Source organism: Macrosteles quadrilineatus, unplaced genomic scaffold (assembly GCF_028750875.1).
Source record: "Macrosteles quadrilineatus isolate MER2022 unplaced genomic scaffold, UCM_ALF_1.0 Scaffold_5__1_contigs__length_97177068, whole genome shotgun sequence".
Classification (NCBI taxonomy): Eukaryota; Metazoa; Arthropoda; class Insecta; order Hemiptera; family Cicadellidae; genus Macrosteles; species Macrosteles quadrilineatus.
Window position 1 is genome coordinate 89,712,652 of NW_026542598.1, and position 23,483 is coordinate 89,736,134.

At 36.6% G+C, this 23,483-nt stretch overlaps 1 protein-coding gene across 3 annotated transcripts in view; it reads left to right on the forward strand.

Annotated features, from left to right (window-relative positions):
* The window catches only part of LOC128995947 (rhophilin-2-like), a 121,166-nt gene extending 98,264 nt beyond the window's left edge, over positions 1-22,902 (forward strand). For all 3 annotated transcript variants that reach the window (XM_054421016.1, XM_054421017.1, XM_054421018.1), the window contains exons 2-14: positions 3,572-3,687; positions 11,974-12,102; positions 14,749-14,824; positions 15,169-15,246; positions 16,699-16,823; positions 17,120-17,246; positions 18,110-18,241; positions 18,688-18,786; positions 19,048-19,321; positions 20,696-20,893; positions 21,187-21,416; positions 22,135-22,287; positions 22,652-22,902. In XM_054421016.1, coding sequence (XP_054276991.1) covers positions 3,572-3,687; positions 11,974-12,102; positions 14,749-14,824; positions 15,169-15,246; positions 16,699-16,823; positions 17,120-17,246; positions 18,110-18,241; positions 18,688-18,786; positions 19,048-19,321; positions 20,696-20,893; positions 21,187-21,416; positions 22,135-22,287; positions 22,652-22,810 — 1,896 coding nt within the window. In that variant the 3' untranslated portion in view covers positions 22,811-22,902. The remainder of the gene's footprint in view (positions 1-3,571; positions 3,688-11,973; positions 12,103-14,748; positions 14,825-15,168; positions 15,247-16,698; positions 16,824-17,119; positions 17,247-18,109; positions 18,242-18,687; positions 18,787-19,047; positions 19,322-20,695; positions 20,894-21,186; positions 21,417-22,134; positions 22,288-22,651) is intronic.
* Positions 22,903-23,483: the final 581 nt, after the last annotated feature.

The following is a 23,483-nucleotide window of genomic DNA, read 5'->3' on the forward strand; positions in this document are numbered from 1 at the left end:
TGTCTACGTATTTTGAAATGGTTGTAACAATTTCTTGTCCATAGTTTTGAATATCAAACGACACAAAACCGAAAATTCAAGCCTTGTGCCACAAACCCATTTCACCATGTCTCCGATTTAGATGGGGAATCATATGGACATATTTTAACCCAGAGTGTTAAGTGAAAATGCTCTGTATAGCTATTTTCCAGGCTAAGTTCAGCTGTTTTATGGGCTACAATTATTTTCAAAACCCAATGAACAAGAATACTAAATCCGGTTTCAAAAAATCCATAAAAAAGGTTTAGACTTATCTCAGTAATGAACCGGCAATCACCTCATTTACCCAGCTGTAGATTGTATAACCAAACTAATTTCTTAAAAGACGGACAATTTTACAAGTAAACAAAAACACCCGTCTTGGTTAACTTAAAATCGGCGACTTTCGCAACGAGTTAAACAGCCAGGAGCGGCAAGCCTGGGTTGACCAAATCCAAAACCGCAGTTCCGACCACATAATACCTCTCATGATTGTGTGGTTCCGCGGCATTGACTTGTGCGGTTCGCGGTTCAACTGAAGCTCATAACCGTTAGACATCGTAGATGCGCCTCATCTGCTGCGATTAATCTTGCGAAATACATTGTAACTGGCGGGGCCTTGAACTCCGAGTCCCTTCTCTGTTTCGCAACAGAAAAGTGAGTAAAGTCTTAACCTAAAACAGTTTAATCCGGATGAGAAGTCAACTGTTGTTTGAATGACTTCATATCATATTGGTCCCTTGTTGGAGGAACTGTTTTGATTGTCCTTAATTACTGGATTTTGTGTAGTACCAAAAACTTACTGCAAGAGGAATCGTGAAAGTAAAAAATATAGGGCAAGGATTGGTGGATTGGTCAAGAGTGTCTTTAGGGAATCTAACCTAATCCTCTACTCCTAGGATGGCCTTCTAATCAAACTTAGCCATCTACTGAACCCTAAACTTCTACTCCAACCTTATACTCCCTATTATTATATTAGCCTTATACTCCAAACTAAATCTTATACTCCTAGCAAGTCTTCTACTCCTACCTAACCTTCTACTCCAACCTAACCTTCTACTCCATCCTAGACTTCTTCTCCAACCTAACCTTCCTCTACAACCTAGCCTTCTACTCCAACCTAACCTTCTACTCCATCCTAGACTTCTTCTCCAACCTAACCTTCTACCCCAACCTAACCTTCTACTCCAACCTAGCCTTCTACTCTAACCTAATCTTCCCCTCCTATCTAGTTTCCTACTCTAACCTCTAACCTAAACTTCTACTCCAACCTAATCTCCTCCTGCTGTCTAGCCTTCTACTCAAACTTAGCCATCTACTGAACCCTAAACTTCTACTCCAACCTTATACTCCCTATTTCTATTAGCCTTATACTCCAACCTAATCTTATACTCCTAGCAAGTATTCTACTCCTACCTAACCTTCTACTCCAACCTAGCCTTCTTCTCCAACCTAACCTGCTCTAACAGGGAGGAAGCTCTCTCCTACCCCTCTACGAAACACTCTGCACAACACTCATGTTTGAAACTAAAAATCGATTTTAATAACAACCTGTAGTGAACCTTTAGCCGTCTACGTACCCAGGAGGCACGACGTTTGTTCTATTCTTCACCAGTTGCGACACAGCGTTGCCCAACCTCTGCCGGCGGCCTCAGGAGTCCCTTCAGATTGACAACCATTAATTAACTATTGTGCTGTGTCTAGACGAGCAGAGCGACTGACATGGAGTGGGCAATTGTCTATTGCATCATGGGTCGTCCGTGTGGCTCCATTCTGGTCCTTCAATGAGTGGGGCACCGGATTTAAAATGGTAGTTTCACTTTACTAGGTGATTTTATGAAGCTCTTAAAGTAAAATGAAACGTTTTCTTACTTCCAATAACATTGTTGTCATCATCTATTGTTCTATATTGACGAAGCAGCTTTGATCTCTTGAGTTTAATGATATTCTTTTTCAATCCACACCTCTTTAGGTAAAGCCATCCATCTTCTAGTTGTAGTTGTTCTTCTCCAGCTTTAAATCCTCTTTTATGATAACATAACATGCAGTTTCCTTCGGGGTATAGTATAAGGTATATTTTGGTAGTCTAATTATGATATTTTGGTGCGTATGAGGGAGAAGTCTATACCCAGACCTACTCAAATACATTTTGAAGGGTTTAAGCCGATCTCCAGTGTCAGTCGGTAAGTTGACAGGTATGCACACAAAATACGTCACTAGCGTAGAAATCAACAACAAATAAACTCACTTAACATCAATAAATAAACTTTATTTAAGTGTGTGCAGGTATGAATCTTGTATAGTAACCTTTTAAAAATGAATTTTCCAAAACTGCAAATCACTCCCAAGGTAATGTGTTCAGTAAATATACAGTTGGAGATACGAAATTGGAGGCTTCGAAGTGCAGAAGCCCCAACAACATAAATGTGTTTTTTTTTTATGATAGGCCATTTTTGGTTTAGAATCTTCAACAATAGCTGGATTTATTTTTTAGTCTGATCCAACTAATCAGTGAGACAACCATACACTACCCTCAACGTAATTCAGTATTTCTAACAACTCTAACTGCCTTTTGAATTTCCACGACGCCGCGTAATGCGCTATGTAGAGCAATGCACCGCCATTGTCGGCTAGGAGATAACTTCTCATGCGCAATATGCCCCATTGAATGCTAATCAGGCGCATGCGTAGTACTTGGTCAGCACGGCGCGTCTGCGCATGCGTAGTACTTGGTCTGCGTCTGCGTCTGACCTTGGCCCACTACAGCAGCTGGAGTCGCGCTTTGCCACAACTTGGCGCTTTCATCCGAGGAATGTCCCGCGAAGCTGCGTGACTAGAAGATAAAACGTCATTTGCGCGTTTTCTAGAGGAAATCCTCTTGACACGGAATGGGATTTGGAGTAGATTGTGAATCCAATTTTGCTTCTGTGTTTTTCTAAGCTTTGAAATTTGCTTGGAATGTTTTTCCTTGACAATTATTACTATTTACCAATTAGGTTAGGGACACGTATATTTTAACCCATGAGTGAAAGATAAGTGTCAAAAGAAGTGTCCAGATTCTTTAATAGCTTTTCTCATTATCGAAAGATTCTAATTAATAGGCAGACTGTATAATCACTCAGAAACTCAGCTACAAGAGGGATACTTTTGGAAGTATATTGAAGAAATGTTATAGTATAAGTATCATAAAATACAGCAAGGTTACATAAAGACTCTACAGTCTGATGTGGTCTATCACGCGCTCTCTCTAAACTCTCAAGTAATGCCTACAACGATTTTAAGAGGAGAGTCATATACTGTATGTAGATATAAACTATGCATCCGTATTCATAGTTGACTGTTGAATATTGTTCATGAAATTACTCACATTTCGACCTGGACTATATCTGTCACACAGATAAACCTTGAAGAGACTGTTTATTAGGTTATGTTTCGTCGAGTTCTCTCACCCACTAACATGTTCTCCCTCTCAGCACATATTTATAAGCTCTGTACACAATTTGTGACTTAATTTTACAATACTTGATGACTAATATTTGTTTGCGTGTTGCAGGGATCGGACCCCCGAGTGGCGACATGTCGCGGCAAGCTGCAGAACAAACGAAGCAAACTCAACCAAGAGATCAACAAAGAGTTGCGACTCAGGGCTGGTGCGGAGAATCTCTTCAAGTAAGTACAAACCTCATGTATGTAGTTTTTGGCTGGAGTATAACCCCTAAATGAATAAGCCATTTATAGGTAGTAACACAAATCCTATTATCATTCTCAAAATGGTCCACTACACTGGATAAAGGCTACAGACAGGTTTTGCAGTTTTTTTTTTAGGACGCTAAGCACGAGCCCGGGATTGTTTTTCACATTACTTCAGGCTAGACCTAAGGGTTACGGAAATATCACTTAGATAAAATTCATTGGTGATTTGGTGGGATTTGAACCCGGGACCTCAGAGACTGAAGTCCTCCGCGGTAACCACTACACCAGCTCGCTCCCCGTTTCGTAGAGTACCCCACATATAAAACTATCTACAAGCAAAGAAAAAAAAAATAAATTAAAATTACAAAAATTAAATTGAATCATTTTTCACAGCGTGTGAAAACAGTTGAAATCATTCTAGTTGAAATTCAGTTTAACGACAACAAGCGAGCGTACGCACCACATGTGGACTGAGTAACATTCCAGCGTTTATGATCAGCGGCGTCGCGCATTGTGAACAGTTTATGACAGGGAGAAGCGTCATAAATATTACCTACGATTTTCAATAGTCATAGATGTAAATTACCCTCACATGACTTTATGCACTATAATTCTGTAGCGAATATCAATTTGGTATGCGTCGGCTTAAGTGCAGGTCTGGTAGCGATGAACGCCATTAGGATTTTTAAATTAGTTGGTTGTTGAATTTTTTTTGTTAATGTTAGCCTATGTAAGTAACTTCTTGATCAGCATTGTACGTGTTATTAAATTTGCTGAATGTAAATAAAAGAAACGTCTTATAACACTTAAAACATATATTTACGCTTATACTGTTACTCACAAGACGGTAAATATACACAAAAGATGGTAAGTGGTAATCGTTTTCTATTGGACACTCCTAGGGACCCACGATTGGATCTGATGATGATTAGAGTGTTCAATCGAAATCGATCACCACTTACCATCTTTTGTGTATATTTGCCGTCTTTTGAGTAACAGTATAAGCGTAAATATATGTTTTAAGTGTTATAAGACGTTTCTTTTATTTACTTTCCCTATGTAAGTAGCCCATAAGTATTAAAAAAAAAATGATGAGCTGTCTCATGTTTAAGATTCAGTAAAACCCCTAGCGACCTCCATAAATCCTTCGATACTACTATAAAGGATGTGTATGAAGAAATTCATTTAGCCTTTACTTACCAATATTTAAACTTAATTAAATTATGCAGAGTTTTGCAGCTATTTTTATTCGTAAATGAACAAAAACTCAAAATGTTTTAGACCATTGAAATATAAAAAGTTCTTTTTTAGCGATGTGTTCACTTATGATAAAAATATCTACGATTCTATGTAGTACGAAATAATACTTTCTAAATATTAAATATTGTTTTAAAAATAATTATTTGTCGTAAATACTGTTCTCAAAGATTGAAATTGCACGCCATGATGAAAGTGTGCAATGTTTTGACCGCTTTAATTCATTATGTTCATCTAATGAATTAGTACTGGAATTTCTAAAGAAACAACCAATTGTAAAAAAATTGATAGAAACGATCCTAAAACATCTACGACTCGATTTAAATCTTCCAAGTGATTTGAAATAAAACTACTACTTTACAACCTCTACTAATTAAATTCAGTTAATTACTCCTACGACCCCAGCGTAGGTTGTGCATGACCTGTGGTGAAGTCAAGATGACGAAACTCCAAATCAAGGACCTCCAAAGTCATTAGGAACTTTCACCCAAACAAAAGCCATTGTCAATCAAAAACACCAGCAGCAATCAAATACAGCTAGCAGGTTGGTATTGCAGTAGTACTTTGTTGAAAATTCATTCTTGTGGATAAAAATATTGTTTAGATTTGTCTGCCAACGCTTGTTGTATTTTCACGTTTGTCAACATTATGAGTTTGGGAAGGAAAAATCCGAATCTTGTCTTTTGACGTCGAACCGTAGTCATGAAATACAATTAAATCATAACTCCAATGGAAAATGACATTTAAGTCCATAATTCTTGGGGAATGGAATACAATAATACTGCAGTACCATCGGAGTCGTATTCGAGACTAGATACATGCTTGTTATAAATACTTGTGAGACAGTAACTCCTCCTAGGTAAGGGGTTTAAGTTGGACTAAGAGAGCCAATACCATAAAAATAGGACTAAGTGATCTGATTTGGTAAGAAGATCAGCTGTTATTTGAGCTGTTTATCCAGGACCATTTGAAAGCTGAGCCCAGTTGCGAACCATCAAAAGCTACTGGAGGTCCCATAATTGAACCGCCCACAATTCAATTTTCAGACATGTTAACCACTCAGCACACACATAGTCATGGGTTGGTAAAAAATGGTCCCCCAGAACCTTTGAAGAATCTGTCAATCTCTTTCAGTGGTACACCAGTGACGGTATTTGCGGTGTGCATATTCTTGTTTCAATTGATTATTGAATTAGGATACCGAAGGCATATAATATACATTATTCAACCACATCTTGGTATCTGGTCAACCATCTTCTCGTATGAAGCAAATCATACCACCAAATATCTCCATAAATCCGTCATGAAGTTACCATAGAAAACGCAATAGCACGCCTACTCTTCGTAGTCAATACCCAATGGCTACTGTTGTGTTTAAAGATGAGACGAACCACTCGTCTATTTTTTCTGATACGAAGATAATGTTTACACCCTTAAAGATATCAACTAAAGGTGTCACCACACATACCACATTAGAAACACACGTTACAATAGCAATGGCAACCGTAGTCAATGTCTGCTGTTGATTTTGAAGATGAGTTAGTCTATTTTCGACCTCATGTAAAGATAGTGTTTGCGCCTCTAAACATTTCAGCCTATGCAGCCAGCAGCAGCGTCACCACATCAAACACTTCAAACACACATGATACAATAGCAATTGCACACGAATGGTATCCATAGTCAATGTCTGCTTATGCAGATGTTCCTTTTGTCTTTAATACCCAGTATCCCACACGGTCGTCACGCTCGATCGAGCGAGAATCTTCGCATTCCTTCGTGAACGGGAAACGATACTGCCTGACGTTGGAAATGCTAATTCGTCCTTCGATTGATGGCCTTCCAGGGTAGACTCGCGGTTGGTTAACAGATTATGAAAATTGACGGTTGCCTTCTCCACTTTGTATCCTCGTTAGGTATCATTCGCTTTCTTCGTTTGTTGCTCAGGATACAGATGAAGCATTCGATGGCAAAAAAGTGTCTAGAATTAGTCAGTGGTGTCTAGGGAAAACTCCAACACCGCCCCTTCTTCCTCATGTTCATCGTGGAGGAAGATCCTGTGTTCTGTGCTATAGAGACGCTCTTCCTTGCTCGTCACTAGTATATTTCCCACACAACATACTGGAGCTGAAAACGCACAGTCGTTCACAAGGAAGTGTTCTCTATACCCTAATTTCCGTGGATTGCTAGGAAAAGGTTACTGTGAACTTTGGTCAGGATTAAGGTGGAGGGTGGAGATAGTTCTTCAGTTATGTTGAGACTGAGAGGGTTCAATTTTAAAATCACATCTAACCTCCAAGAGATTGAAATGGAATGCCGAATAATTGATCCGGCTAGGTCTAACCGCCTTTGTTTCGAGGAACCCAAAGTCCATGACTTTCCGATTAAGCTAAGTCCATTCTTTTCCATACTGACACGAAAATTTTGGACGAAATTTACTAAGGACCAACCGGAAGTTAACCTAAATACATTGCCTCCCAAGAGAACCTGGCTGAACCAAAACCATAAACCTCGTGAGCCAATCAATACACCTAGTTCTCGAAAGAGGACAAGTTAAGAGGCAATTTTCTCCGCCCTTCTTTTGGCTCCCTTCCTTTTCTAAGTCCTATACCAATTATAGGGTATCCGAAAGCCACTTTTGACTACTTCCAATCTTCTTGACACATTTGCCACCTTGGATACCAACCATGTACATTGAAGTATCCAGACCGACAATCTTTTCAAATCATCAAAGATTGTGTCAGTCTTAAAAACCTTTTAAAAGAGTGTGTTTCAAACAAACTTGGCACATACGCCAGCGACGGTAGTCCTGCTCCTGGAGTGTCCAGAGAGTTACAATCACATGTAGCTGATGCGTGTTACGTAGCTAATAGACCGTATGACGTCATCGTGCGTGCTGACCCTTCGTGTATCACAGTCATTACTAGCTTAATACCTTCATTATCTACAGTTTATGTATACTTTACATAACGGACCAGCCACTCCTGTTGAGGTGTTTGTAATGCGTTGTTTTAGCGGCGTGTTATCTTTGTGTGGAATTGTGTTGGGTTTTCTTTCTCTTGGTTAGTTCACTGCATCGTTGATTCATATTGACTTTGATTTGTGCTAAAAGATTCTTGCTACTGTAAATTTGACTGCATGTTTTATGCATGTTTCATATTGGTACTAAAACTAAAAGTTTATTAGTTTTGGTATATTTTTGGCTGATGACGACTAAATATTGCTCTTTTAATTTAGTGTGGATTTTTACTTTTTACTTTAGTCTTTGGTGACAATTCTATGGGAGATGTTTTTCCAACCAGATTGTTTAACTTGGCAAATATAGTTAGTAAACCGTAGACCTGCGGAATTGACTCCAGTTGTTCCGTAAGGATGATAAAATATGTGAGGGTTATGTTTATGTTGCGCAAAGTATAATCTTTGACTATCGAATAGTCAATGGTATAATAGTCTTTAAAATAGTACGGAGCAAATTATATTATATATTTGATCCTGTAAAAGATTCAGCTACTCCCACCAAAGTTGGTTGATTACGAAAATCCAAATGACGAAGAACGTTTTCAAACCTTTTACAACAACTTTCTTCAACAAAGAACATAGATAGACATTATATTTTCTTAAAAGTTACTTCGCGATCTAGATGGCACTGTTGTTTTCATTGTTGTTTTTTAAAAAACGCTCCTAAGAAACAGCTGATCTTTGTCGGTAAACATGGATGTCATCTAGTTCATTCACCACTCATTTTTCACCCATTTTCGCCTTAAAATATAAACCCTGACGTTAAAATAGAAAACTTCCATTGGTGTTAGCAATATTTAACACTCGCATCTGATATTCTGCGCTCTCATCATTAGACCGCTCTATTTTCGCTCCGCCACTGTTTGTTGCCATGCGGTAGGACAGAAACTGCAAGTCAAGTCTCGGCTTTAATTGTATCAGCTGTCAGGCGGCAACACACAGAGGTGCTGCTTGGCGGGTGACTTTCCCGCCAAACAGCTAACAGCTGATAATAACGAGCGAAAGGACATCCAATCAGAGCGTCGCTTGTGGTTCCGCCGGCCAATTATGTTGATAGTTTAACAAAGGTATTAAAATGGAGATTGCATGAATACAAATGCAAAGGGTACAATCACTATTTGAACGAGGTGTGTTTTTGTGAATTGTGTGCGTTGTTTAGTGTGGATGGAAGGGATCAGGAATTTGTCAGTGAAGGATTTAAAAAAGCCAAAGGATGGGACCATAGACAAAAAGAACTAAATATAAACTGTCAGCCGTGCTGCGGTTACCATAGGTTCTGGCACACACCTGGAAGCGCCGTGTAGTTACGTAGCGCGTACGCCGTAGCATGGCGCTCCCAGTGGTGTGCGCCAGAACCTATGGTAACCACAGCACGGATGACGGTCTATATTTAATTCCTTTTTTCTATGGTTTTACCCGACGGCACAGGTGATTTTGGTGGAGCATCTATGTTGGTTAGTAAGACTTTTCACAAAATTTCACACGAACATACAGCCACGACACGGGCGATAATGCCATTAAATAATGAAGAAAATTACACCTACACCAATGCTGCCAATATATGCATAAACGTAATGTAAAGAGCAACTGATGATGGCATAAGGTCGAAACATATTTTCTGCAAAAATGTGATTGGAAACTTAAGAAAATACAAATTTTTATAATATAATCAGTGCTACGAATCTTACATAATGAAATATCAATATGGCTACACGATTATGTATGTTTGACTGTGACTAGTTCAAACTAGGATAACCAATTTATATTGAACATATTTTCTAAGTTACAGTAGACAGTCAGTTGATATGTGTTTATTCAAGTAATTAAGCCAAGAAGAAGTACATTTACATTTTAATGGTAGTCTTGAATACTTGAAAGACCGGAACCAGAACAGAGTCGTATTCGTAGTTGGCAAAACAATATAAATGTGAGAAACAGTTAATTAGAAATACAAACTCCATCTGCTGTCCCTAATGATCACGAATGACGTGGAAATCCTATATTTCATTTTAAAACTTTCACTCGACAGAACACAAATATATAAATTGTGGGAAATGGTTTTGAAACTCATAATCCACAGTTCTTTGGGGGTTAAGAGTTACTCTTCAATTGTTATCACAACTGCATGTCATTTTCATTGAACATGTTTTTCATCTTTTCATTTAATCTTTCCATGTATCACTGATGTATCTGTACAACATTATCAGCATGTAATAAGCATCTTGTCGCATGTATCACAATGTAAAACGATTGTAAAAAATGGTGTTTGCCGTAAAAATAAATAAGAGTGATATTTCCAATTAAATAACATTCTCGATACGTCTTAAGTAATGCTTATTATGGCTTTAGTTACCAAACACATTAGGTCGGATTGTTAGGTTATTGAATTGGACATGTTTGAACTATAACTTTCCCAAAAAAATTGTGTTTCATTGAAGCCTAAAGTGACATTTTTTTCGTAGTGACATGCTGAACAATTTGTTTCATCATTATGCATTATTTAAGCTAACTAATTCACAAAATAAATCAATTTTTCACTGATAACACCAGTAAGTTAGCTCGTAAAACCAAATCCATCTCGTTTGACAAACTTCAACTTAAACATCAGCTGTTTCCGATACATTCGACTTTGTTTTGTTGAAGTTAAATTAATAATGTATTCACCAACGGCTTATAGGATGTTTTTCTCACCATAACGTCCATTTATTACAACAAGAATGGAGTAATTTTATTGCTGTAGAGTCAACTTATATTCCGGACGATTGCGGACACGGAATTGCGGACGACCAAGCAGCAGTAGTCACTAGTGTCCGCATCTGCCTACTTTAAGACATTGTCTACTGTTTAATCTGTGATTAAGCATATGTCCGCAATCCGCGTCCGCAATACTCCACGTCCGCAATACTCCGCTTCCGCAATACTCCGCGTCCGCAATACTCCGTGTCCGCAATACTCCGCGTCCGCAATACTCCGCGTCCGCAATGCTCCGTGTCCGCGATTGTCCGGTATTTAAGCAACATTTACTCCAGAGCCTGTATTTCCAATTTGACCAGTATTGTGTCGACAGTTTCATGGTCGATGAAGGGCCTCGGTCGACTGGCCGCCGCTGGGTCCGTTATGATGTTTGGCCACTATTAGACGACCCAGCGGTCAGTAACGACCCGGTCTTGACCCGTGGGATAACAAGAACTTTGTTGTCGATGTCATTCGATACGTTACACTGGTTTGCACTTCAGTTTACGCCCTACACTCATTGGAATGAAAAATATCGATATAGACTATTCGATATATCGATTATTTCATTCTGTTAATGGCTAGGTTTTAACCTAACTAACCTAAGGTGATATATCGAATGAAATAATCGATATATCAATCGATATATTCATTCGAATGAGTGTAGGACGTAAACTGAAGTACAGCCCTGTACATTTTCCCTCAGTTAATGTCTTTGACGGAAAAAATCAAATTTAAAATATATTAGCCTAAATCGGTATTTAATTAACCTGAATTGGATGCCATTATTATTACCAGTTCAGACGGAAACACCACCTAGGAGCGTATTTTAACTCAAATATGAGTGAAGGATGAGTGTAGAAAGAAGAGATACCTTGTGTACATTTGTTACTGACTAAGATCAGCTGTTTCATTAGAATCATTTATGAAAAGCCCAATTATCAAGGACAGCTGGGTACAGTTTCGAACATCATAAAACTACTGACTTTTCTCAGGATCGAATTGGCGACCTTTTGATTACTAGACGAGCACCATAACCAATCAGATACCCAACTTTATAAATTTAAACCCCGAGACGCAAATAAGACATCAGGATAAAACATTACAGAAAACATATCACAACCAATACGAAACCGACATTTAAGCTTTACTAATGTCATTGACTTCATGCCATTATTGTACAAAAAAACTTGAACCTTGACCTTTTTAAGTCCCAGGAATCTTCTAAGTTACTTAATGTGTTGTTGTGTGTTCCAGGGCGACCACCAACCGAAAGTTGAAGGAGACAGTTGCGCTAGAGTTGAGTTTCGTCAACTCAAACTTGCAGCTGCTCAAGGAACAGCTCGCTGAGCTCAACAGCTCGGTGGAACTCTACCAGGGGGACAGGTAAATATTGTGCAAATATTGTGTAATCCCTTATACGAAAAAATGCGTTTTCATTTTCCTGAATTAAGTTATTGGTACTACCTCGCCAATATTTGGGCCTAATTCGTGTTTTGATTCGCAGCCATAAAGCAAGAGTATTTGGAAAATTTGAAACCATTAAATTTAAGATTTTATAAGAAAGAAAAATCTTTATTAAAGTGGGAATTGTTCTTGATTTAATTTGTATTGTTGATATCATAATTTGTGAAAATGGGCCTTAACTGGTTAAAAACGAATAATTCCATAACCATTATATGTTTAGTATAGTAATAAAATAAGTCGATTCCAAAAAGAAAACACTCCCGCCGTAGCAATTTTCATAAATCAGTTTACAACGGTTTATTATTCCCCATACAAATAACATGGGGATTTTAAATTTAGAATCTATCTATATATTATTTTATTTTAATTTTTCTGTAACCATTGGGTGCATGAATTTACTAATATATCAAAACTCAACAAAATGGTTTTTAAATCAATTGTAAACTTTAATGTGTTTGGGGTTTTAATTTTTTTTAACAGGAAAACCTAATTTTTATCCCATAAAACCCCCCATAAACTCCGTTTCCATAGTCCGATTAGCTGATTCGTGAACTCGTTCGAATAAATGTAAGTTTACACGTTTCTACCAAATTTCATCAAAAAACAAATCATTTTTGCTCTAGTTATCGTACTAACGGACACATATATGAATTTGAACGGATTGTGTTTTTGGCCTTTAGGGACCTCAAACCGAAAAAGTAAATCGGTCCCGGGTCAAGGTCTTGCCATGAGTTCTACGGTAATAGCTTCGCCCAGGGAAGTGTCACTAGTATTTTCCGGGTTGAGTTGTTCCGGATGGCGGGTGTCAACCGGTAAAAGCTTCGCCCGATACCAAACTACCGTACCATGACCACTTGTCATTGAGGAAATGTCAGTAAATGCCAACCATGGGGAGGGGATCAAATAGTATGGTTATAAATATTATAAATTGTATTGTAATGAATTGTTTCAGTGTTTTCTCATTATTTAGGTTAATTATTCACCAATTAGTTCATTAAATAAAACTAGCTGTTACCCACGGGCTCCACCCCGTTTACTAAATAAGTATTAATAAAACTATTGATTGGTTAAGTTAAGCTGAAATAAACAAAACAGAATACAGTAATGGTAATACAAACAAATAATATTAGCTGAGGTATTTTTAACATTAGGTGAATGGAAAGTTCCCTTTGGAAAGCAATTACGACCTTAAAGGGCAATTTATGAAATAATGAATAATTTTGCGCAAGGTTTCTCGTCATGACGAACATTTTAAGTATATGGTTTATAGGGGTGTGACTTGTAGTTTTCTCAAAAGTTCATGGGTACTTTTGGCTTTATATTATAGATTTTAACAACAAGCGGCATTATGAAAAAATTTAATTCTTATAGCTGCTAACAAATATTACAGAGTTGTTTAATTTTATTATGACGTTGGTTCTGAAATGTTATTATTATTATTATTATTATTATTTGGAATTTTCTGACGTTTCTTGTGTTTCTGGAGGTGGATCAACTCCTCCCGTTAAGTGAAACTACTAATTACTACATAAATCTTTCGAACTCAAAAGGTTTTACATTTCTATGATGGAGGGTTAGTTAATGGTGTAAAAGAAATAAAATCTGTACGAAATAACAAAGTCATAATCTTTAATTTAGCAAAGAACGCGTTTAATTTTTGGTCCAGAAAGCCCAACTTTTTAATTTGGTTGTTTTAATTAATTTTATAGTTTACAATAGTACAAAATGTAAAACAATTACAAATTACTTATTTTATCACCCAATAAAAGATTTATAGATATTATTTATTACAACATGCGTTGTTTCGGTCGGAACTGAATACAGCAAGATGGTTTGCGGTGGTGCCTACAATTGCCAAACGCAATTTGGGTACAATTTGGAATTTGCGTCCGCTCGTTCGCCAGGCGTTCTGGAAAATCTAAAATATTACGAATCAAACAAAATACACGTTGTATAAACCTTTGTAGCCTGATTTACTTGTTGTAAAACGACTTCATGCTTTTTGTAGCATAAGAGTATTTTTTCAACGATTTTTCAATAAATATAAGCGGTAATCAGATATTGGCCTATACCTCACTTAAATACTTTTATATACAGATTGTTTTTTTTTATTTCACGACTCGTATGTTAACATTTACCAACTATTTAAATTTATTGCTCAAGTTTATCATAACATGGGAACTGTCTGGAACATATTTTCAACTTGAAGAAAATATTTGAGCAAGCCTTATATACTCATATATTATAGGATTAGTTTTGTTTCCATGATGTTTAGACAAACTAAAATTACTTAATTGAAACATAAATTTTGATATAACTAATTAGGGGTTACCTTATCCATGCTTTTCATTGCTCTAGGGTAATTTAACATGATAAATTCGTTATTATAAGTTTACAAAGTCTGGGATATAGTTTTTGGGGGTTTTCCACAAGTTTAAGTTAAATGCAATTAATTATACTTTAAAAAATGATAACGTTTTCTTTTTCATATTAAAGAAATTTAAATAATTACAAATACCACCTTAAAGCTGTATTGTTTTTATAATTTTTGTTTTTTGTTTCCAGCCCTGAGCCAGTAATGCCAATGATACCTCTTGGTCTCAAAGAAACAAAAGAGATAGACTTTCGAGAACCGTTTAAGGTAAATATGTTTTTTTTTTTTTATAAAGTAGATTTATAAAATGACTAAAGTAAATCAGGCAATTTAATTTTTCCCCTATTATCTTGAGTCTGTTTCAGGATTTTGACATAGGCTATCAAATCAACAAATGTATTAAGATCATATTGTAGGCTAGGTTCAAAATGTGAATATTTGCCTAATTTCCACCATATATTTATATTTTTGTCAACAGTTTTTCCACAAAAAGACTACTTGAAAATTCTCTAGTAAGTTTGTATCTAACGTTTGGATTTATTCAATTTTAATATTATTGATATTTTGGTGTAAAATTTGAGTAAGATCTCAACATATTTTTGTGTTTGTAGGACTTTATTTTGGAACACTATAGTGAAGATGGTACCAACTATGAAGATGCAATAGCTGAATTAATGGATTTAAGACAGGTTAGTTGCTTGGAAATACTCTTTTAAAGGTACCTACAGTACTGTATGATATTTACTTGAAAATATAATTGAAACAAATTACTATAGGTGCGGTAAGCTTTTCCTCTTTGGGAGCTAGAAATTTTATGAACCAAGGGAATAATTAATAAAAGCGATTTTACAATAGTCAAAACCTTAAGAATAAGACTCTCATGGGGATTATCAAATAAGACTTGTTATCAAGGTCGACTTCTCATCAAGGTCTGCAATTACATGTGATTAGGGGCAAAATAAATTCAATGGGATTTGAAAATAACACTTTTTATCAAGGATGACTTGTTATTGAGGGTCTTGTTGTGGAGGTTCCACTAATTATTATTATAATAGGTACAGGGGATTAATTTATTATTCAGTTATCCAACAATCATTTACAGATCCTAAATGAGGTATCTTTAAAAGTAAAAAAATAATATTTCTCATTTCACATTTTTGACAAAATATTTAGGTAAAAAAAAACTAGTCATCCCAACAGGTAAGCTAGCCCCACAAAAAATAGTACAGTATACGGAATGGTCAACGGTCTTAAATTTGAAAAGAGAAACTACAGGGTGCGACTAAAAAACGATCAATTTTCTGCAGCGCACTGTTCAGCGACAGGTCGTCTGAGGGTGGTAGGGTTAGGCTCGTTGGAAAGCCTACACTATGCCATTATCTGTGTAGTCATAGAATAGTGGTTGCCTGAGCTACGCGAGTTTGTTATCAAGTCTTGTTTAAAAAATAATGATTCAGTCGCAAATCAGCGGCAGTTCCGCACATACTTTCAACTAGGGTGAAGTTCTGTCCGTAGTACAATCAAGCGGTGGGCGGTGGGTTACTAACTTTATAACAACAACTTCCAAAGTGAGATAGGACGCCAGACAACTAACATTCGATAGAGTTAGAGCTGCTGTGAAAAACAGTCCTCGTAAGCCCGCCCGAAAACCAGCGGCTGCTTTTAACATGTGTCTGGGCGCTCGGGTACAGAAATTTTGAGGTTCAATCCTAATTTTCATTCCTACAGATTAATTTGAATTATCTGTTTACTTTTGTTGATTGTTCATACAGATAATTGAGGCAAAACCTCTCCGTGTCTACCTAATTGAAAGAATGCACGTGAGTTGTGACTGAATCACCACTTTTTATAAACGACTCGTTAACAAACGCATGTAGCTCAGGCGACCACTGTTCTATGACTTCATATTAATGGCAACCTGTAAGCTTTCCAACGAACCTACCCCCACCACCCTCAGACGACCAGTCCCTGAACAGTGTGCTACGGAAAAAAGATCGGTTTTTTGGCCGCACCCTGTATATACCTGACCTAAAAATGTTTAGAGTACAATTTATAGCATTGTTTGTAATAAGGAATTGTTTTTCTTCCTCAACAACTAATAAATACAACTATATAAATTATCCATAAAATTTATTTTCCAGGCAATGAGGACACCTCATAGAGACGCCACTGGGGTAGCTCTACTGTTTCAGTATTACAACCAACTATATTTTGTAGAGAGGAGGTTTTTTCCACCTGACCGAAGTCTTGGGATATATTTTGAATGGTAAGTCTCGCTTTACATAATGTTATCTAAAATAATGAATTTCCATGGTAAATGAAGCACCCATAGTTTTAGGAGATCAGCTAATTATTTGTTATAAATTTTGTAGGTGATATTTTACAGTAGTTCTATAGCCTGTATTTTGAGTATGTCCGAGTTTTGTACACATAATTTATCTTTTTAAACATTTTTTTACTAACATCAGCAAGTTTCTCCTGTTTACCTAGCAAGCTTGATATAGTAATACAAAATAAATCATTGACTAATTAACGGAATTGCTTAACTTTGTTGTGTTTAAGGTATGATTCATTGACTGGGGTACCGAGTTGTCAGCGAACGGTTGCGTTTGAGAAGGCTTGTGTATTGTTCAACATAGCGGCTCTATACACACAACTAGGAGCGAAACAAGACCGTCTAACTGCTAAAGTAAGTACGAGTTGAACATAAGAGATTATTTAATTAGTTAATTAAGTTTATCTTCCATGGGAGAGGCCTGTCTGAAATTTCCTGTATACCACCATGAATCAACCATTACTCAGGCAACACCAACAGAACATTAAATCGACGATTTAGAGAACATAATACAAGTCATCACAACAACCCTAAATCAATGTTAGCCAAATGCCTAAAACAAAGTTCAACTCACACAATAACTTTTCCCAATTTCCTCATGATTCTGAACAAAACTAATACTCAAAACCATTAGCAAAAGTACAAGAAAGCTACCAAATATAGAAACATGTAAATAAAAATGTTTCGAGCAACCTGCAATGCATTAAAGAAGCCTACACCTTTCAAATTAACCTTATTGAAATGGACAAAACTGGAAACACAGCAACAAATCGGCAACACTACAGATATCGAATCACCCATCCTCCTTTTACATAAACCAGGAACGTCTATGCTCAACCGTTAAACAACCCAAATGCCAACACGTCGAATAAATTAAATGGATGATTACAGACCTTCCGTGTGACTCCGCCAAGCGTCCGTCGATTTGTTGGACGATGGACAATTTTAGTAATGGCATTTGTGTATATATTTTTGTAAATATATATGCTATAGTGTTTGTGATAAAAGTATTCTAACAGTAAGACAGCTAAAAAACCCACACAAGGTGGCAAAATGCAGACACTAACATAACATCTTACCTACAAGAACTCAGACAACAAATCAAAGATAAATCTAATAAAAATAAAGTTCTTGAAACTGGGATTACAAAAATATCTTCCATTTGACTCTCATATTTTTATCTTCAACTTAAAATCACAAGTTTTTACTTTTCACAGGGGCTGGACGCAGCGGTAGATAACTTCCTAAGAGCAGCTGGCACCTTCACCTACGTCCATGAGAACTTTACCAACGCACCCAGTATGGACCTGGCCCCTCACATGTTGGACATGCTAGTACAACTCATGTTGGTCAGTAGAAATAGTTTAGTGATTAGGATAAAGCTAGGAATTCAAAATAGACAAACCATGTCTATAGATGTAGAGTCCCTCAAATAATGTTCAACCATTTTAATCTTCAAGAAGTGATATATTGGGCCAAAGACATCAATATGACATGTTCAACCATTAAGTTAACCTGCTCATGATTGATAACACTAGCACTGTCAGTGTATAGTTGTAATTATAGTTTATTGATATTACTATATAGTATTAAGCCAGTATAATCCAGATATCAATGTGAGGGCGTGAAACCCTGTGTCGCTTGAAATCATGAAACATAAGTTAAGTGTTATCTCTGGGTCAATTGAAATTAACTTAGAGATGTTCCTGAAGTGCAAAAATAGTATGAGTCAAAGAATGTTATTTAAATCTCCAAAGTTTTGTGATGTAATTACATTTTTACACGCTTTTTGCAGGCTCAGGCTCGAGAATGTTTGTTCGAGAAGCTCGAGCTTCAATCAAGGGACAAACGAGATGTCGACGTCTCATTGGACTTGGCTCAAGAAGCAGCACAGGTAACGTTTTGTTCAAAACTTCTAATTGAAAACATACGTTTTATGAAAGTGTATGTTAGTTTTAAGACAACAGTATTTTGATTACAATTCCTATGGGATTGTGTAATGAATCTAAGTCAATGACTATCAATTGTCACAAATCAAAGCAACACAAAGTTTTTCTAAATCAAATAATTCAGCTACTTCTGACTTCCAACTTCCATATAGACTTATAAACTTCTATAAAGATCTCAAATCCACCGACTAAACCCTCTATTACAGGTGTCGGAGGTGTACTGCTCCGTACAGACGCTGATATCCGTGTCCGCAGTGAGAGACTACGTGCCATACTCGTGGTTGTCGCTGGTGCAAGTCAAGCGTGAACACTACGCAGCCCTCGCTCACTACCATTCTGCCGCAGGATTGCTCGCAAAGGACCTAGACAGTCTTAGCTCCCGGACAAAACAGGCTCTTCAGCTGTTACATAGAGACTTGGACCCTCGGACGGCACTCGACATGTCTCAACCGCATGACGACCACGAGCGGAAACTGCTAGGTAAGATATTGTCCTTTGTTTATATTTAAGGAAAACATAGATCTAAAGGGCTTAAATTTTTAGGATTTTTTGAGAAGATAGCAGAATGGAAAAGAGTCCAAACTGGCACAGGAAACACAAAACTTTACACTATATACACACAAAACATTAGAATATTTAATTGTCACTGACAGCATTTTCAACTCAGGAAGGTAGAGTTTTATTTATGTCCAATATAATGGCCAGTGAGAGTTGTTGAGACAGTATTGCCAATAGTATGAATTGAAAAAAACACATTTTCGGTTGATCTTTTATACTCTATATACATGAATAAGTCTGTAAGTCTGCTTGTTGGGTTGGATGTTGAAGTGGAGTTGAAGTAGATATTTAATTTAATACAGGAGTTGATGAACACATATTCTTTCTGAACAGTTGACAGAATACGCCATCCATGTCATGTTTATGACACCATATTCCTTACATTTTGATTTTCATTGTATTTCTTCATTTGTCCAACAATATCTGAAAAAAAAATAAATTAGAAATATTGTATGTAGTGGGGAAAATAAAATCCAACAGAAATATCTTGAAAAGTAAAACATAGAAATAAAACTCACTTTAAAAAGAATTGGCTTTTCATTATCGTCATTTAAATTTCTAATACCTGAAAAAAATCCAAAATTAGAAAAATTATCCGCAAGTATCCTACTGTCTTAAAAATAGAACCTTGAAATAAAACTCACCTTAAAAATAATTGGCTGTTTATTATCTTCATTTACATTTCTAATATCTGAAAAAATTAGAAAAACTGTGGATGGGAAAAACGTAAGTATCCTACTGTCTTAAAAAATAGAACCTTGAAATAAAATTCACCTTAAAAAGAATTGGCTTTTCATTATCTTCATTTAAATTTCCAATACCTGAAATTAAACCAAAATTATAAAAGTTGTGGATGGGGCAAAATTAACGTAAGTATCATACTGTCTTAAAAAATAGAACCTTGAAATTAGACTCACCTTAAAAAGAATTGGCTTTTCATTATCTTCATTTAAATTTCCAATACCTGAAATTAAACCAAAATTATAAAAGTTGTGGATGGGGCAAAATTAACGCAAGTATCATACTGTCTTAAAAAATAGAACCTTGAAATTAGACTCACCTTAAAACAGAGAAGTGTTATATTTATTATCTTCTTTTAAAATCCCATGGGCTGGAGCTAAGGAGCTGGTCAACCAAAGGGATCACTACTCACTCGATGCCCTAGAAGCGCAAGGAAGTTAACTGAAATGAGCAGCCAATTGTCGTAAAGAGTAAAAAAGAAGGATCAAAAGAGTTTCTTATTTAATTTCTTTAGTCAACAATCATTGTGATAAACCTGAGGTGTTTGTCATACAGGTCGAGCACACCTCAGGGGAGCTCTCATGTTGCATGATGAAGCCGAGAGGTTGCTGCGGATGTGTCGGGAGTTACGCAACAAGAAAGCACTCGCCCAAGTGTTGTCCAGGTCTAGAGACGAGACCACAACTATGTACAGCAACCACACGGAGCAGATTGACGACTTCAGCGAAATACTCGACCCTCCTCACATTCATGGTAAGCTTCCTAGCCTTGTATTTAATTGATTGCTATTAACTACTCTAACAAAAATAATATTCACTGGTGTAAATACAGTGGACCCCCAATAAGAACACCCTTGATACAAGTGGCCGTTGATAACGAGAGTATTCAAATACCATTGATTTCATACAATAAGACCCTTACGTACATATTACAAAAACAAATCCTGATAAGAAGTCAACCTTGATAACAAGTCTTGTTCGATCATTCCCATGAGAGACTTGTACTAAGGTTCTACTGTAATCACCATTTCTCTCGGATTTTTTCAGCCTCCACCAAGTTCCAGCTGAGTCTGACGCCCCCGGACTTTGCCCAGTTGAGGGTGGAAGATCTGTTTAAAGGCCTAGGTCCGGTGGCCATCTTCTCCGCCAAGCACCATTGGACGGCGCCACGCTGTGTACAGCTCCACCGCGGTGACGGAGAGGTCGGCTTCGGCTTTAGTGTGAGGGGTGACTCCCCCGTCATCATAGCTGGAGTGGACCATGGCTCTTTGGCTCATGTGAGTGTATAGCTACTAGCATTTGAGTAAGACAAACAAAAATTGTAAATACTGAACTTTGTTAGATGTGTATTGTAGTTTTAAAACAGTTGATTATACATGAATTTTTCCCACCCTGCACAGTAAAACAGCTGGTTCCTGGTTCTTTTGTGGACGAGATAGTCATTGATTACAAAATGGGGTTGGTAAAATCAGCTGGAGTATGGTAATGTTATGAATCACTCTATTAGGGCACTTTTTGCAAAAAAAATGAGTTTTTTTATAAACCATTAACTCAATAAATGTTAGACTAGATTGGACAGGCACATAGCACTTTTAAAATAAGTAGGCCTATTGGAAATGTTAAAAAATATTCCTACTAAAATATGAAAATTCTGTTTAAACCTTGTGTTAAAATAATATTCTAATTGTATATACGCAGGTGTCACATATAGTTTTTACTGGTGGAGTGGAAAAAAGTATTACACAACCGCCACAGTGGGTGTTAAGGGTAGTCCCATGAAACCCCACACTTGAAAACTATATGAATCTTACTTAAGCACTAACTTCCTGTCCTTGTTATTTCATATAATTTACTAATAATTTATAGTGATTTAAGCCGCTACATTGATTATTTTTAACTGCCCTAACAGCCATCAAAAGAACTCACGGCAGATGGGCATGGATCTTGACTCGTTTCCATACCACCACCATAAAAAATTATTTGTATTTGTTTTAGTTTGGTGGGATGAAAGAAGGAGATTTCATCGTATCCATAGGAGACAAAGACGTCAAATGGGCTCTGCATGAGGAAGTGGTCAGATTGATCAAAGACGCTGGGGACTCCCTTAGTCTCAAACTGGTCACTCCGATGGACAGGAACTATCTCAAGGTATATATATATCAGAGTCTTGGGTTGAATAATAAATACTAGTAAGTATATAATTGGGGGACACCAAAGTCTCGTATAAGATGAAGGCTCATAAACCTGACCCAGATACTCATGAACAATAAAGACTAAATAAAAGTAAAAAAATAATCCTTTTAACAGTTTTAACCTATCTGGAAATAGAAAAATAACCTAATCGAGATATTCTACACTCACACAACCAAACTGTGCTGTTTTATGCTAAATTTTACATGGTAGTTTTATTAAGCACAGATTGTATTGGTCGCGTTCGAATTAACTATTGTATTTTGCAAAACACTTTTGTATATTTTCTAACCACTCAAATTACAATATCGATATTTTCCAGCAACCCTCGAGTAGTTCTCAGTCGAGCACCCACAGCAAGTCGAGTACCAGCAGCCAGCCTAGTCCAAGCAACACTACGAGTTCTCACAAGCGACTGACGTGGAACCCCTTCAGACGTCAGCGAGAGCGGGAGACGAGCTTCAACCTCATCTTGAGATAAACTCTTCCCTTAGACCTACCCTTAGTAGCCTTGTGGTAAATGCATTGAAAAAGATGATTACAGTAACATAACTCTTTGTCGAATATAAATAATACAAAGGGGAAAATTATGAAAATATTTTACAGATTAAATCTTTAGTCTGAAAAAGTACATTAAATATTTTCTTATGTTATCAGATTCTCTCTTGTTCACACAATTCTCTACTAGATTCTTGTCTCAACGTAAACAAGTCCTAATGGTCAGAAGTTATTTATAACTAGACAGTGAAAGAGGTTGTGACTTTGTTTTCATGTCAGAGTCTGAGCATGTGTGTGTGAGTTATGTAGGTAATTTTTAACTATTGAAAGTCTGAACAAGAGAAAAATCTACCGTACATGTTTTTGTATGGGTGAAAACCCTTTGAATTGGTGGTAAAGAAAATATTTTTTCAAGTACTGGTAAAACTGTTTGAAATTTGTTTTTAAATAATATGAAGAAAATCTTATAAGCCAATAATTCGTGTTTTAACTACGCTTTTAGCTTGTTGATATATCATACTATTTTTTAGATATATAGTTGAGTGTAACTTGGAGGTCTTTTAATTTTTTCATTTTTGTATTGATATAATTGTTTAATTATTTTACAATTTTAGACTTTGTTTTTGCAATAATGTTTTATGAATACCAATATACAC